The 17,737-nt window shown below is 34.6% G+C and overlaps 1 protein-coding gene across 2 annotated transcripts; it reads right to left on the bottom strand.

The window, feature by feature from the left end:
- Positions 1–3,355: 3,355 nt before the first annotated feature.
- LOC110465166 (ATP-binding cassette sub-family D member 2-like) lies at positions 3,356–17,733 on the bottom strand. 2 transcript variants are annotated; one of them, XM_021520813.1, is made up of 11 exons: positions 16,708–17,733; positions 15,167–15,353; positions 14,411–14,535; positions 12,990–13,140; positions 12,482–12,508; positions 8,617–8,711; positions 7,552–7,697; positions 7,044–7,189; positions 5,766–5,850; positions 4,969–5,094; positions 3,356–4,586 (listed from the first exon to the last, which is right to left on the bottom strand). In XM_021520813.1, the coding sequence occupies exons 1-11, from the start codon at positions 17,662–17,664 to the stop codon at positions 4,373–4,375; spliced, it is 2,259 nt and encodes a 752-aa protein (XP_021376488.1). In that variant the 5' UTR covers positions 17,665–17,733; the 3' UTR covers positions 3,356–4,372. The 2 variants fall into 2 exon arrangements, with proteins under 2 accessions (XP_021376488.1, XP_021376489.1); XM_021520814.1 differs by lacking the exon at positions 12,482–12,508.
- Between the last annotated feature and the right edge of the window lie 4 nt (positions 17,734–17,737).

Below are 17,737 nucleotides of genomic sequence, written 5' to 3' on the forward strand. Positions count from 1 at the left end.
CAACCAGCCTAACAGAAATGAGGCTTGTTTAAGGAAGGAAATTTGACTGGGGCCAACAAGCCTAACAGAAATGAGGCTTGTTTGAGGAAGGAAATTTGACTGGGGCCAACAAGCCTAACAGAAATGAGGCTTGTTTAAGAATCATTAGACTGGGGTCAACCAGCCTAACAGAAATGAGGCTTGTTTGAGTAGGAAACAATATGCAAACTGTTATGAATTTGATGTTCCTAGCACATCTAGCTTTTACAAGGGAGATAATAAAATTTGTGCAACCACTAGCTCTGACATATTACATTATAAAGAAATTAACACAAACATTAAATAATGTTACTGGAATAAGCACTTAAAATCACAAGATGTATGAAATAAATAACATGAATTAAATCATATATCAATTTTTCAATTTGCCCTAAATAAAACATGTTTTTGGTTTGGTGGGATTCCGATGATAATGATGCTAGATAATATATTCTGCCAGTAGAGACAGGTAGTTTTATGTGAAAGGAAAATACTTAACAAAATAATAGAACTGCACCAGACAAAATGAGCACAAAACACTTGAAGAAACCGATGGCAAAATTAAAAATTAAAATTGTCAATAATAATATGTACACAGAAAACAATACGCATGTACATTATATACGAACGATATATATCAGGTATAAATATACACAACAACTTATTATCAACAACAAAAGACATCAAAAGGAAACATAAATAATTAAATAGCAAATACTGGTACCTCTGAAGCTTTAGATATCAAATAGCTGGAGGGCTTCGAGCTTCAGTGATTTATTTCTTATGAAGAACTATTATTTTATTCAGGAAATTTTGCAGTCACATTAAAAAGACGCGTAAGCAGCAAACAAAAGCACAAAATAAAGAAAGTCACTAAAGGCTTAACAAAATTACAATAGCATTTTGTATACCTGGAAATCTTTGCTCAGTCAAATTTGAAAAAAAAAAATCACCGGTAAAATCCAAATTTGTGCAGTATTGATTTCATCCTTCTTTTAAAAATGTCTTCACCTCTTGTGTTGTGTATAAGTGTTTGCTTTCATGATAAATTTGATGTAATTATAGAATTCAAAAACAGGCAAATGTTAAACTGTGACAAAATCTTCCAGGTATACAGTGACTGAATCAATTATTGCTACTAAATACCAATTATTGTTAAATTCAAGACTGTGTTTTTGCTTGACATGAAAATGACGGAACCAGCTGGAAGAAGTGCTGTTTTACTAAATTGCCATGCTCAAAATACATTTCTCCTCAGCCTGTTTTTTATTATATAAACAGATGGGCAAATGATTTCTCAACTCCTGAAGAAAAAGTCATTGCATGATGTCTCAATGCCTTTCATCATGGAAGGCAGTAATATTACGTAGGACTAAAGAAGATGATTACAAATATTTTGCATGAAAGACATTTAAGTATAAGAGGAGATAACTCCAATTTTTTGCCATTTCATTTTTGTAGCATTTTTTATAGCATGCATTGATAACTAAATAAGAAGCATGATTTGTGACAGACGTTAGTTCCATTGTACTATGGAATCATTGTATATCTTTGCAATACAAAATAGTCATACCCTATTCAGAAAATTGAGGACGTATTCAATTGACCATTTACAGTTGTATTTCATAAAAATTAATTGGGAAAAACATGACTGATTCTTTGCTGTACAAAATATCTAAATGTAGTTATAAGACAAAACATAATGGTAAATAAATCAACAGATGATCTGACCATCTTTGTACATTATAAGTTTAATTGGAACATTACTGTTTAACACGAAATGTCAGTGGGTATTTATCCTTCGTGGTTTGAAACCATTTAGATCGTTTCGTGGTACAAACTTTCGTGGATATCCTTTATTAACAAACAGTAGATGAATCATCCAAATTCGTTTGTATTTATTTTTTCATTCAATAGCACAACCACGAAAACCCCAAATGTTTATACACAACGAACGTTTCATGTTATACAGTACATAATTTTGGGGGAGCTTAAAATCTCTATATTGTCAATAGATTAATACATATCACAACATTCAAGAAATCCAAAGTATGTGCAACTACCTTTTGATAATACCATATTTTATTTTTCTATTTAATTACCTGTTATTATAAAGATTTGTGACTGAGGAAAATTACTAGGACTTTAAATAAATATATCTTAATTGGAAAATTAACAATTAGGCATTATCATTCTTATACATAATTTTAAACAATCATTAACTCAGGCCATACAACACCCTTCCATATATCAACACATTACGATTGTATCTTTTTCAGCGTTACACTAAAACAATATCACAAACAATACACAAGAAAAGGAAATTGAACTTTACATAAAAGTTCTATTTTGTAAAAGTATTTGTGTTGTTAGTGTATGATTTGAAGAAACACACAATGTAGAATATTTATGTCATGGTTATAATCAAAAAGGACAGAAAAATCATTACTCTTGAACAATATGAAATCAGTGCTAAGGATAATTTCAGGAAAGGCGAATAAATCCTGTAAAATTATATGAAAAAATGAAAGGATATGCTGAGAACTAAATACATATGTAATTGATACTTGCATTTGCATTTTGAATATTGGAACTGATTCTTGTGCAAATTTATGTGGAAACTCACTCTGTGGAGTGGAAACTTAATCTAAGAAGGGCAATAACTCCCATAAAAATAATAAAAGACTGTCAAAGCCACCTAACACTGGCTATTTTATACATGATTCCTTTGTCTATTAATCAATCACACCACTTCAAGTAGATCCCCAAATGAACCTCAAGACAAGTCAAAATATTCAATTAAGTTATACCCTAATAAACCCAAATGTAAAATAGCTTACTCCAAAAACTTTTAACCTGTGCCATGCATGGGGGCCGCAGTGGCTGAGTGCTTACGGCGTCTGCCTATCTTCTATCTGTAGCCTTCCACCACTGGGTCGGCGGTTTAAGGCCTAAATGGAGCAGGCACCAGGAACTGTTTTCATAGAATGTAGAACACAAACAAACCAAACCTATACCGTGATAATGTGGTACACATAATACACACATCATCATCATCATCATCGTCATCATCATAATCGTCACCATCATCGTCGTCGTCATCGTCATCGTCATCATCATCATCATCATCATCATCATCATCATCATCATCATCATCATCATCTTCTTCTTCTTCCTGGACACAAATTAACTCTGTGTGGAGTGTGATATTCCAGCGACAGTGAAGAAAGAACTTCTTATTGTCCAGGAACAAATGGAGATGGGTAGAATACCAGCTATTAGTCTCGGAAATACTGATGTAGGTTTTGAGAAATGGATGACAGCGACAAAGCCATTCATTTTTCATTTTTTTTTTTTTATAAAATAGTGAAAATCATGCAGATATAATGCAGATATACTTGCAAATACCTGTCAAATGTCCCAATTTTGTCAGAACTGTCACACATTTACCCTCTAATAAAGTGTCCTTGTGGGATGTTCATTTTTACACCCTGCATGGGACCTTGCTATTTTGATTTTTTTTCCCATTTAATTGTCTAATTTTCCAATTTAATTGTTTTAGTTTTCTAACCTTTTAGCAAATTAATGTGAAAATATTATATAATCAATTTACCTCTGGAAATACATCAAGTTTATGAAGTAATTTTGTCGAGATCAGTGATATACAAGTATTGACCTCTTTGTACCGGACACTTCACCAATGGAAGTGTTTGGCAAGAGGTTGGCATGGAATATTGCATTTGAGCCTTCTTTATCTACTGTGAATTAATGTGTGACATGCAGAAGATCTTACTTCTCCTTACAACCCGACATGATGCAAAAACAAAAAGTATCCTGTGGTGTAGACCATAAACATGGGGGCACTGTCACTCCAGTCACCACTCAAATGGTTGTCCCAATATCCAGCCCGTGTTTAAGGGATCAGACTGGCCTTGTGCTATGCATATTGACCCATTCATCTAGCCATCTCACAATTCAGCATTATTTGCCGAGGCTAAAGGTGGATGGGTTACTGACAATCCACTGTATATGGATTATACATTTATAACAACCTTTCAGACTTCATAGCTTAAAACAGTCTACAATCAAACAAAAAAATCTACTCATGAAATACCATTTGTTCACAACAATAATACTGTTAAATGAATACAAGTGTTTCAAAGGATTTAAAATACCCTATGTATCTACTATCACATAAAAAGTGCACCAACAACACTGAATGTTCTGAACACGTCTGACACTTCATCAAATTCTGGACAAATGTCTATAATTCAACAACTTTGCATTGGTTTTTGATATGACTAATAAAAATTTTGTTTCAAATCTGAGGGGTGCTCTCCCTGTCCCTATTTGGTCAGTCAGACTCTTCTTCCTTCTCCAACAGTACAGAGTCTTCCCCTAGCATGCCACACAGCTCCTGCAGTCGGTGCTGCATTTTTGGCAATCCTGCAAGTTGGGTCTCTAGACGCTGTTTCTCCTCGTTAAGAGTCAGGCGGGTATTGGAGTCAAGTTCTTCCATTCTCCATCCTCCCTCCCCATCAAACTGCAGGAGGTGGGTGTGGAATTTCCTATTTGAAGATAATGCATAGCATTGATGAACTATATTTGTTAACATGGCAATATGAAAACTTTGTTCTGAAGGCAAGCATTTAAATTTTCATCGCAGAAGATCATTAGACAGTTTCATTAGGTAAACCTTAAGATTTGATATAAATGAACTTCTCATTTTAAAACCGATAAACACTCATTTGTGGTGGCAGTGGTGATGGTGGGGTAGGTGTGGTGTTAAATATATCACAACTACCATTATAATGTGGATTTTTTACCCACATACAATATCCGTCAGGAGTTGCATCTTAGTATCAGTACAGATAGTCTTATCAGTTACACACTAGTTACAAATTCTATTTCTGTTCTGGATCTGCGATATAAACATGAACTAAGGCTCACCAGAGTGACGGCCTGTGTGTGATTGTCATCAGGGAGATACCAGAATCCTTCACGGTCTGGTAGATCTTGCTCTCCACATCAATAGACACAGCACTGGTACATTCATCCAGGAGTGCAAAATGAGGTCTGCAAAACAATCAAGGAACGAAATTTCAATGGTACAGTAAAACATGCCAACTGATACCAGTGAAGTTCTCAACAATGTAGAGGGAGTAATAGATGGTCGCAGTACAGGTCAAGCCTGCTAATTGCAGGTCGTTTCAATATGTCAACTTTTCAAGCCTTTACAATCAGCAGTATGGCATTTAATACATTAAAATTTGCCTTTAAATATCAATATTTCTTTCGCGAGGAGTTGTATAATATTTAAAGATATAAAAAAGGTGATTCTTAAAACATTTTCAATGCATGGATAAGTAATGCAAATGCAGGAGATCCAAAATAATAGAATCTGTGCAGGTCATGAAGATTACTAGCAAGTATTCATGTGTCATTATGGCAAGGTTTTGTTTCATGAATATCAAACATTCAGGTCCCCTGTGGTTTGATATATAAAAAAAAAAACTGTAATATATACATTTGTATATATAAAATAATTTCATTCTACATTGGAAATTAATGTAATGATATTTCATCATTGCAAAACTTTTGATCTTTTCACAGGAGAGAAATTAATTCCAATTAACAGTGAAGAGATGGGTAAAATGCCCTACCCTCCTCATTGTGAATAGGGTCCACAACACCTTACCCAAAAGGCAGACACAAACCTGATGGCCTGTATATCTATCAATTCTTACTTGTGGTAGAAGATCCTAGCCATTCCCATTCTCTGTTTCTCTCCACCAGACAACACATCTTTCCAATCCCCGTGAGCATCCCATCCTACAAATATCAATATCAATAAATCAAAGTCTAAAATTAAAACTAATCCGCTGACCCTGCCAAGAGATATATATTATTAATAAAACTTAATATGACCGTCGCGCTGGAAAGGCGGCTAGGAAATGACCCACGAACACGATACGCTTACACGTATCGCACGTGCTACATACAGAGTCAATCCGATTGGCTTAGCACACTCAGCAATATCCGTATCGAACCGATAAGACAAATAATTCCCGCTATTCTCCGAACCGCGGGAATATATTATTATTTCAGTATACTAGCTACATTCTTCCATCCCAAGAGGAACTGGCATACACAATTTTGTAATTGTAGGTAACAAGAATTCCCTTCCATCCAAAGCAACTAGACAGTGAACATGATCATAAATCTACAGGGTCACATGCCAGGATATTTTACCATCCAAAAGAAGTACTCACAAAATCTGGCAGATGACGAATTATGTGAGATTGGAACCCACACAACGTTGGAATCAGCAAACAATTGGCAGCCATAACTACATATACATACGAGACGTGTAATGTGGGTTTTAGTGTGCGATACTCTGCCAACCAACAACCTACTCGCATACCAAGTTTGGCACTTTTAGGTGACAACCGAGGATATAAGATATGTCTTGTACAGAGGCACAATAAACAAAGGGAAATTACTCTGTATGTATTGGGCACAACCGTCCCAGGAGGTTGAATTGTCACTTTTTTACAATTGTAGGCGATAGAATACATGCTTTTCACCAAATTCAGTTGTAATCCACACACCTTCAGGAAGATTGTGGTCAATTTACATTCACTGATTGTAGACAAATGATAGATCATTGTTAGCTTGCACGATAGATCATTGTTAGCTTGCACGATAGATCATTGTTAGCTTGCACGAAAGATCATTGTTAGCTTGCACGATAGATAATTGTTAGCTTGCACGATAGATCATTGTTAGTTTGCACGATAGATCATTGTTAGTTTGCACGATAGATCATTGCTAGCTTGCACACTTTAGCTAAAGGAGGAACATGTTCTAACTGGGAGTGAGGTGGAAGTTCATACTCCACATGAATACCCCATACTCTCAATTTTTATTAGGTTGATGTGTAACCTTTTATTTTTCCCTCTCAAACATTAATCTTTCGCACCAATGTGCACGAGTATGCTACTAGTACTAGACATACTACCAACCTCCTTCTCTGTCGACTATCGGTCTTAGATTGACAATATCTAGGACTTTCTCCAGGTCTGAATCGGTATAACCTTTGGTTACCATTTCCTCCAGAGTGTCAGGATAGATCACCTGGTCACGGAAGGTTCCTAGAGACATGTAGGGCCTGCAACATGTCAGAGAGGAAAATGTTACGTACATAGTACACGAGACATTCTTAAGTCAGATGCAGAAAACTAGAAAAATATCTAATCAAAGGGAGATAACTGTGAATAAAATCCATTAACCAATACCTGCAGTTTTATATATATACAATTTTATTGAAATAAGAAATCACCTTGTAAAATTAAAACTCCAACTTACGAGTACTGGTAACATGTATAACCTATCACATGACACTATATTTCAATTTTCTAATTATAAAAGCTACCAGCTATGCTTCTGCTACTTAAATATTAAGTACAGGTATGGCACTGTCCATCAAGTTAAGGATAATGTTCATAGAAAGCATATAAATATAACTGTTACCTTTGAGGAATGTAAAACATTGTGCTGGGTGGGGGTTTGAGGAGTTTCCCACCATATGCTGGCCACAATCCACTGAGTATACGGAACAGAGATGACTTGCCACACCCATTTGGTCCAGTGATCAACAAATGCGTTCCTTTCTCAATCTGAAACAATCAATATATTAAGTGTGTTACATGTAACATCCTATTTGAATTAACTTGGAAATACTCTCCTAATCAAACATTAAGTGATACATTTGTGCATGTACTGGGTGAAATGAAATGGATTCCCTCCATTAAATGCTTCAGGATATCAACTTGTTACAATTTTACTACAGAAACCTTAGGTTTTATGAGAAAATGAACTAGATCTTTTCTATTTCCTCACCAATTAGTGTATAAATAAAAAAAACTTTTGTTAAGATATTCAATGTAAATTGATCAATCATAGATCACTATGGACCATGACAATATTAACAAGACAAAATTCATTGCGTTATCAACATGATCATAATCTAAAGTCAGATACAATTCTGATTGTTAGGCAGTGGTATAGTCTGTGTGTAAATAGCAAGCAGGCTAAACCAGTCTACTGTAAAATGTTTTACTTCATTTATTTATTTTAGTTCAACAGACCCTAAAGGTCCAATACAACTTCTTTTCTGATGACTCCAAATAACCTTTCAGCTTCGGTAATGAAACCTATTTTCAATAGTAGCCCCCCACTACTACTTCAGTAAATGTCAAGAGACAAACTTTAAGAGAATCCAGCACCAATTACCATGTAAGATAGAGAAATTAAAACCTATTGGTTGAGATTTCTTCATACAGTGGTGTAGTGATTATTTTCTCTACATATTACTAAATACCTTTTCCAACAAGACATTGGTCTATTTAAAGGTAACTTTTTTTTTATCTCAGCATGTGCTGTCACAACAGCTGAAGTACCAGTAAGATAATGACAGGATCATCGCTCAGTACAAACAGATGATGTTGAATGCAAGGCCATAATATGAGGTTGAGGTTAGCTACAATGATACCTTTAAGGTGTACACAATATACCTGGTGAAGACTAGGGCCATACCTTCAGGTTGAGGTTAGCTACAATGACATCCCCATTTGGTGTAATGATTGGCAAGTTCTGAATGTCTATTGTTGATTCTGTATCCACAACTTCACCTGCAATGAATGTAAATATCATTAGAAATGTTTTTTTTACTGTTACCATAGCCTTATGTTATAACTTATCTCAATTGAAATTCTCCATTAAGGGTCATCCTACTAATCATAAAGAGAAAGTTGAATCTAGATTATTCCAAGGTTTATACTCATATATTTCTGTGGCAAATCCTCTTGTTCATACATGTTAAATTACAATACATACATATAAGTGGGCTAGGGGCAAATCTTGCATAGTCCTTGCTACATGTTTTTAGCAGATCTGCTTATTCAAGAAACACAGTAATTTTAAACCAATAATGATTTTGCACACGGGAATAATTTATTTTCCCCCCAAATTAATACAAAATGTAAATTGCCGTCTTGTCAGATATTTTGATAAATGCAGATGTTGAAGAAGCACATTCTCTATATATAGTACTATTTAAAACTCTACAAACACAATTTGTATACATGCATACTTAAATGGCGTGAATAATCTGCATGCCACAAGTTGAACATCTTTTTATGGATATGTATTGCAAGAAGACGATTATGAATAAATCACACACACAAGAAGCATGCTATAATATCAGTTGTGACAAGCTCTCCTGTATAATATTTTTGCACATACATATTACTAACACAACAATTGATCAATTGATTGATTTATATGAACCAAACATTATTTTGTTTATCTTCGACAATGGCAATACCTGTTAGTTTTTTCGATAATTTTCACAGAAAAATAAACTTTACAAGCAATCCAAAATACATTTGTTATATGATTATCAAATTCATCATTTTATTCGTCATGCATATAAAATATCACCAAGGTGCTTTAATAAATCATTTTTTTGCCACAGCTACTGCAACAGGCTTAAATTAAAGAGTAAGATTACAAAGCAGCTGAGCAAGGTTATTTGAAAATGTCATGCTTGTTAAGTTGTTAGTAACTTCAGCCAATCACGCAAACTGCTACACTGAAATCATCTTCGCCACTAGTAATGTCACACAATCAGCCAATCACACAAACTGCTACACTGAAATCATCCTCGCTACTAATTATGTCACTCAATCAGCCAATCACACAAACTGCTACGCTGAAATCATCTTCGCTACTAGAAATGTCACACAATAAGCCAATCACACAAACTGCTATACTAAAATCATCTTCGCTACTAAGCTACTAATAATGTCATACATCAGCCAATCACACAAACTGCTACACCGAAATCATCTTCGCTACTAATAATGTCATACATCAGTCAATCACACAAACTGCTACACTGAAATCATCCTCGCTACTAATTATGTCACTCAATCAGCCAATCACACAAACTGCTACGCTGAAATCATCTTCGCTACTAGAAATGTCACACAATCTAGTAACTTCAGCCAATCACGCAAACTGCTACACTGAAATCATCTTCGCTACTAGTAATTTCACACAATCAGCCAATCACACAAACTGCTATACTAAAATCATCTTCGCTACTAAGCTACTAATAATGTCATACATCAGCCAATCACACAAACTGCTACACCGAAATCATCTTCGCTACTAATAATGTCATACATCAGTCAATCACACAAACTGCTACACTGAAATCATCCTTGCTATTAGTAATGTCACACAATCAGCCAATCACACAAACTACTACACTGAAATCATCCTCGCTACTAGTAATGTTACACAATCAGCCAATCACACAAACTGCTACATTGAAATCATCTTCGCTACTAATAATGTCATACATCAGACAATCACACAAACTGCTACACTGAAATCATCCTTGCTATTAGTAATGTCACACAATCAGCCAATCACACAAACTGCTACCCTGAAATCATCTTCGCTACTAGAAATGTCACACAATCTAGTAACTTCAGCCAATCACGCAAACTGCTACACTGAAATCATCTTCGCCACTAGTAATGTCACACAATCACCCAATCACACAAACTGCTACACTGAAATCATATTCGCTACTAATAATGTCATACATCAGCCAATCACACAAACTGCTACACCGAAATCATCTTCGCTACTAATAATGTCATACATCAGTCAATCACACAAACTGCTACACTGAAATCATCCTCGCTACTAATTATGTCACTCAATCAGCCAATCACACAAACTGCTACGCTGAAATCATCTTCGCTACTAGAAATGTCACACAATCTAGTAACTTCAGCCAATCACGCAAACTGCTACACTGAAATCATCTTCGCTACTAATAATGTCATACAATCAGCCAATCATACAAACTGCTACACTGAAATCATCTTTGCTACTAGTAATGTCACTAAATCAGCCAATAACACAAACTGCTACACTGAAATCATCTTCGCTACTAATAATGTCATACAATCAGCCAATCATACAAACTGCTACACTGAAATCATCTTTGCTACTAGTAATGTCACTAAATCAGCCAATAACACAAACTGCTACACTGAAATCATCTTCGCTACTAGAAATGTCATACAATCAGCCAATCACACAAACTGCTACACCGAAATCATCTTCGCTACTAATAATGTCATACAATCAGCCAATCATACAAACTGCTACACTGAAATCATCTTTGCTACTAGTAATGTCACTAAATCAGCCAATAACACAAACTGCTACACTGAAATCATCTTCGCTACTAGAAATGTCATACAATCAGCCAATCACACAAACTGCTACACCGAAATCATCTTCGCTACTAATAATGTCATACAATCAGCCAATCACACAAACTGCTACACCGAAATCATCTTCGCTACTAATAATGTCATACAATCAGCCAATCACACAAACTGCTACACCGAAATCATCTTCGCTACTAATAATGTCATACATCAGACAATCACACAAACTGCTACACTGAAATCATCCTCGCTACTAATTATGTCACTCAATCAGCCAATCACACAAACTGCTACGCTGAAATCATCTTCGCTACTAGAAATGTCACACAATCAGCCAATCACACAAACTGCTATACTAAAATCATCTTCGCTACTAATAATGTCCAACAACTTTAGTTTTTCTTTTTTTTTGGCATTGAAATAAGTCTAGTTTCAAGCACTCTATTGTAAAAAAAGGGAAAACATATTTCAAGCACAATCTCAATTTTCCCCAGAGTGTCAGGTTTGAGCTTTTATGAAATTCAATATCTTTAAGTGCTGTCTAGGAGGTTTAGTTTAGGTTTAATATTGTCATACACATACGAAGATAGATTTATCTATGTGAAAATAAAGGTGGCAACATAATTAAACTCGGATTAGGCAGTCAACTTTCTGAAAACCACAAACCCCACCAAGTATAGAAAAGTATATAACACCTTTGGGTCAAGGTATTTTGTTTGAACAAGTTGGTAACAAATTGATAATCTTCTGCAATACATTATGTATTATTCTACTTGCCTTCATAGATCTGCATATGTTTTAATACATTTGAGTCCAGTGACTTTGAGAGTCGGTCAAGCCCATTTATTTGAACAAAATGAATAACTCTTTAAGACAACTACCTACAAAATACCCCAAACTTATTGTTCTGTAAAAGAAAATATTACCATTGATGGATGACAATCTTTGTGCCAGATGCGTTAAAGTTTTGCTTTGTCATTATAAATAATAAGATAATTACATACACATCAACAACACTATTAATACACATCTTGCTTACAAACATGTGCTTTGCTCTTTTATGTATCTTAAATGTTTCAAAATGAAAATAGTCAATTAAATAAAAATAGAAATAAATAGACAACTCATGCCAAGTTTAAATTTACCATGGTAACAGGGTTTTGCTGTAGAATCTTAAATAAAAAGAACATTTTTTGAAAAAAGTTAACAAATACCTAATATGCTTTATCAAAGACCTTGTTTAATAACATTTGTACATGGTTTTTGAAAAAAAAAGACCAAGATGTTGTGAATTAAAGTCAATTTATTCAAATTCTGTCATATAGAATCCACCTTATATATACGTATAAGCTCTAAATGTTATACCAAAATCAAGCTTCATGCATACTACTACATTCAATGTAAGTCTCCTTTTCTTGTAGAGAAGTTAGATTAAAGTGAAAAGGATAGTCAGTGCTTTCTTTGTAATTCCCTTATACGTCTGTACAAGAATACTGTCACTACAACCAAAGTTATAAAATCTACATTTCAAATCTTTGTTTATTATCATGGCAAACACTCAATAACAGGATAACATAACTGCTTTAGATTTAATACGTTTTTCAGTCGACGTAATATGTGTATGTTTTGGTGGTAAAGTGATGAAAAACTAACCTTTGATTTCCAGAGGTTCGCTAACATGGTCCAGAGCTACTGTTTTTCCCACTTTAGTGACAGTGTTTCTCTGATATTTTCCTGAGCCAACATCTTCAAATACCTCTATCATATCAGAAACTCTGGATGTGTATCCGGCAAGCTCTGTGATCTGTTATAAACAAAAGTAAATATTCTATACTGTAGAAGCAAACACTTACTAACACACCCTAAACCTGAACACACATAAATAAACTAATCACAGCAACATGATAATTAACTCTTTCATCTTGCTTTTATAAACTGTAAATATATTCAATTTTATGAACTTTTTCAAGTATATAAGTTCAATTGAAAAAAAACCCACAAATAAAGTAAACAAGTACAATGATATTCTTTGGTACCTATATTATCTTAACTCATTCACCCCTGAAGACACATTTGAACTCTTCCAATTCAAAGGTTGGAATAGCTCAATATGAAATTTCAGGGGTGAATGAGTTAAGGTGGGGATTTTCAACATTTGCTATTGGTTCATAAACATTGACCATCCATAATAAAACCTGCTAAAGTAACATGTAATAATTGTAGACCTAGTACTATGAAAACTATTTAATTTAACATTCACCATCTATAATTCAGCATGCACGTGCACGTGGAGTGAATTGAAATCATGCAAGCTTTAATTCAACTAATCTGAATTTAACATGGCATAGATATGGGTATAACATTGTGTAAGTATACTGTCTATTTACTGTACTCCAAATCAGCGACCAAGAATTGAATCTGGAAGGTTGTTCTAGATATGTTTGGGTGGTGGGGGGTCACTTGACTTGAGTCATGAGAATAGCTCTTCTGAGCTAAAGTTGCATTGTTACAAACACGACTCTAAATAAAAATTCTTGTATCTTGTATCTTGTATGATGTACTTGGTTGGTGATTACCGGGGGAATCTAACAATTATCGCATTTCAAGTAGGGGACGGGGCCTGGGGTTTATTTTTAATTTTTAAAAACCCGCTGATTTTTCGAATTTTAGAAGGTTCCTTGCCTTTCAAAATGGCTTCCAGCTCCGTGTTGGCGCTAAATGTCATCATATGGAGCACAATTTGCCTCCAAACGAACCTTGTTTATGTAATTCTTTGTTTTACATACAATAGTAGGGTCATAATCACATGACCAAAAATATACAAACAAACAAAAAACAAAAAAAATCTGACCTACCTACCCTAGTTTTTTTGCCCATGCAACCCTAAACAGACTATATAGTTTTTTTTGGCCTAATATGTAAACCATTCTAAATTTATATATACTGGGTAGTTCAAAATCTTTATCAGTAATTGAAATATTCTTGACTGTCAAGAAACTAACACCACCCTACCACCTTCATCCTGCTTCCTGTTAAAGTGTGGATTAAAAACTTTGTATGTTAGTACAGTATACCTCCTTGTATGAAGATATCAGCCTTTCAGTAGCATCTGCGGAGTTGATGAGGAGGTTCCTTGCAGTAGTGAAGGCCTTTGTCCTCTCTCCCACTCCCCCATCTGGGTCATCATCTACGTGACTACCTGAATAAATGTATAAACAAATATCAAAATATAATTACCAGAAAAGCATTAAAGAATGAAAAGCATTTTTTTTTAAATTTCATCTGTAAAAATGACAGATAATATTAAGTTTACAGGAAATCTATCTTTGTACATACTTACAACAGAACTCAACACATGTACACTGAACTACCAATAAAATCCTATATTGGTGTAGCTAATTTTAACAATATATTTTGATCTAATGATCTTTCTATAAAAATCTACAATGTATATATACTTTTACATGAAAATAAATGAGATAAACACTTCTATACAATTAATGTAAGACCTTGTTTAAAGGTCTGTAGAGATTTAGACTCGCACCTACCCGCACAACACCCATTTAAATGCTATCAAATGCTAATAAGATCTCATGGCTGACAGTTTATTGTCAATCATATTTCTTTTTAAAGTGATGTACTTTTGATTGACAGCACCACAAAATAGATATATTCATATATACCATAGTGAACAGCATATGACATCAATATGTCAAAAACCATGTGCTAATTTAGATTAATATATGTTACTAGAACTGACAATATAACATTAATATTTATGTATCAACATTTTAAAACCATTTAGTAGTAGTATAGTAAATTAAGACAACCATCAGTGCGTTTGCCTCCTCCAGTCGCAGATATGATAGGAATAGCCACCATTACTAGTCCGCTAGCACTCCAGACATACTTCATCAAAAACTGCTCCAACATGATGTACCAAAGTTTGGTTTTGAAAATAACATCCATTTGTTTTGCTAAATGTCTGTAGCTTGTCTGCAATAAGTTCTGCTCAATCTGAAATTTAAACAGGTTATGAATTTATTATAAATCAAATTATGACATAACTTTAATAGGGATAAAAACTAAAGAAAAAAGGAACTAGTGACTTTGATGGTATTTACTACTTTCTGCTGTACTGTGATATAATCATACAAAATTTTAATTAACAGTATAACGGTAGTGAAGCAGATGTTAAACCACTCAAACAAACAATGAACAGTATTTAAGGAAGTTGAAACATTTGCAGTATTTAAGGAAGTTGAAACATTTGAAGTTTAACTTTGCTGTCGCGACACATGATTCATCTCTGCAAAAACAAAAGTTTTCCCTAATACAAGTGCAATAGATGCATAATATTGACACTGTATTGAAAAAATGGTAACTGCAAAACATGTACATAGCATTCACCGGTATGTACAGTATAGGCATATTGATCAGGAATTCATTAACAAAGTAAAGGGAGATTAGCACAATAAAATTTGGCTATTGTGCATCAGAAATTTGAAAATTAATACTGATTAGAAGCAGTAGCAGATGATAGACCTAGTTACCATGTTCACTTTCTGAAAAACTGTTGTCTGAGGTTAAGGATATATCTCTGTTTCGACACAATTGTTATTACCTTATAATGTAGTTTAGAAATTACATAATATATTCTCTCAAAAATTAGACTGCATATATATAGAAACCTGTAGCAAAATTTGAATGTTAACCTGTTAACACCTACAGGCTACAGCTATATTATATATGGGGTCATTTTCAGATTATTTCAAATTAATTCTGGAAAAGGAGTGTGGGCCCTTTCAATTTTGATATGAAATAGACGTCAGGGTGGCTTAAATGCAAACACTTAACACTAACCTGAACACTAGTTAATTATTTGAACCGTATGAATCAGCAGGTCGGGGAAAACCACTAACTTGCGTATCATATGCAAACTCGCCTATTATACGCCAATAGGGATATGGATTTGTTACTAAAAATAGCCAAAATCACTTTAATCTTAACTTTTTCAAATTGTTTGTCCAAGTCGCATTTATTCTTTCATGAAACATAATACAAATGCAAAAATAAACTTTATTTGCATGTGGGAAAGTACCAAAAATAGATGCAATACTTCCGGTAAAGTTACATCAAGTTTCTAAGTAGCCAATACTTTCAGTCAACATCTCTTAGCAAAATATTATTTACCTTGTCGTAAATTAATGCGATTTTTAATAATACCTTGCAAAAGTTACTGTTAAAGCGATTTGGGTTATTTTTAGTAATAAATCCATACTACAACTTGCGTATAATAGGCTAGTTTGGGTATATACGCAAGTTGGTGGTTTTCCCCAACCTGATCAGTGCCACCCTTCATTAAGTTTACCTTGTGACCTCCATAGAAAGCAATCTCTTCTGCATTCGCAATGACTCTTGAATGTACATAGCGTAGGTAACCTTTGCGCTTTGCCTCCTCTGCTACCAACTTGCCAAATTTGGGAGACACAATTCTCAAAATGTGAACCGTACAAAATATGACAATAGAAGCTAACATGGATGGATACTTGGAGCTTGCTCCACGGTGGCTAGCTTGTGAGTACAAAGTGAAGGTGATTAACGCTATATCAAGTAGAGGCTTTGTTAGGTGGGAATAAAGATGAGCAAGCGATTGAGTGAACATTGTGATGTCATCTGTGAGACACTGGTCAGAATTAGCCAGACGGCTGTCCAAATTGTCAACTCGGTAGTAAGTTTGATTTCTAAAATACAATTTGTAGGCATGATCGACTAGTCGTGTTCGGAGTGCTAATCCTAATTTACATTCAAGAAAACGTATAAGACTATTGACAAATGTTGCAGGAATCGCAATCAGGAGCCACTCAGTGAGTCTAAGAAGAAAACTTTTCACATCCCTTTTGACTATTGTTTGTACTATTCGGCCATCTAATGTTGCCACGTATATTGACAAGAACGTTCGCACTATCAGTGTCAGTGTGTGAACTGTCAATATCCCGAACTCTTTGGTCCAAAGTCCGGGAATAACGATTTTCAATAGGTATCTTAATTGCTTATAAAATCTTTTGTTGACGGTGGGTGTAGACTTCTTTGCTTTCCCTTGTGCTTCCCGATAACTTTTGTTCAGTGACAATGTTTTCTCTTTGTCGGTGGAATCGCCATTTCCAAGAAGCCTTCCAAGAGCTTTCTTCATCTCCGGGCAGCATTTTTTAGCTCCATAGCCTGCAACTAAACACACGACTGCAGCTGCCGCTATGTTTTTCCGAGTAATGTTTTGTTTGTTTGCTAAATACAGAAATTTCGACATTGTCACACTTTCATCGGTCATCTAAACGCCATACATCATAAATACACAGTGTCTCCTCCTCAACTCAGTAACACTTCCGTCCATGTTGGATTTC

This window comes from Mizuhopecten yessoensis, unplaced genomic scaffold, assembly GCF_002113885.1.
Source record: "Mizuhopecten yessoensis strain PY_sf001 unplaced genomic scaffold, ASM211388v2 scaffold11059, whole genome shotgun sequence".
NCBI classification, from domain to species: Eukaryota; Metazoa; Mollusca; class Bivalvia; order Pectinida; family Pectinidae; genus Mizuhopecten; species Mizuhopecten yessoensis.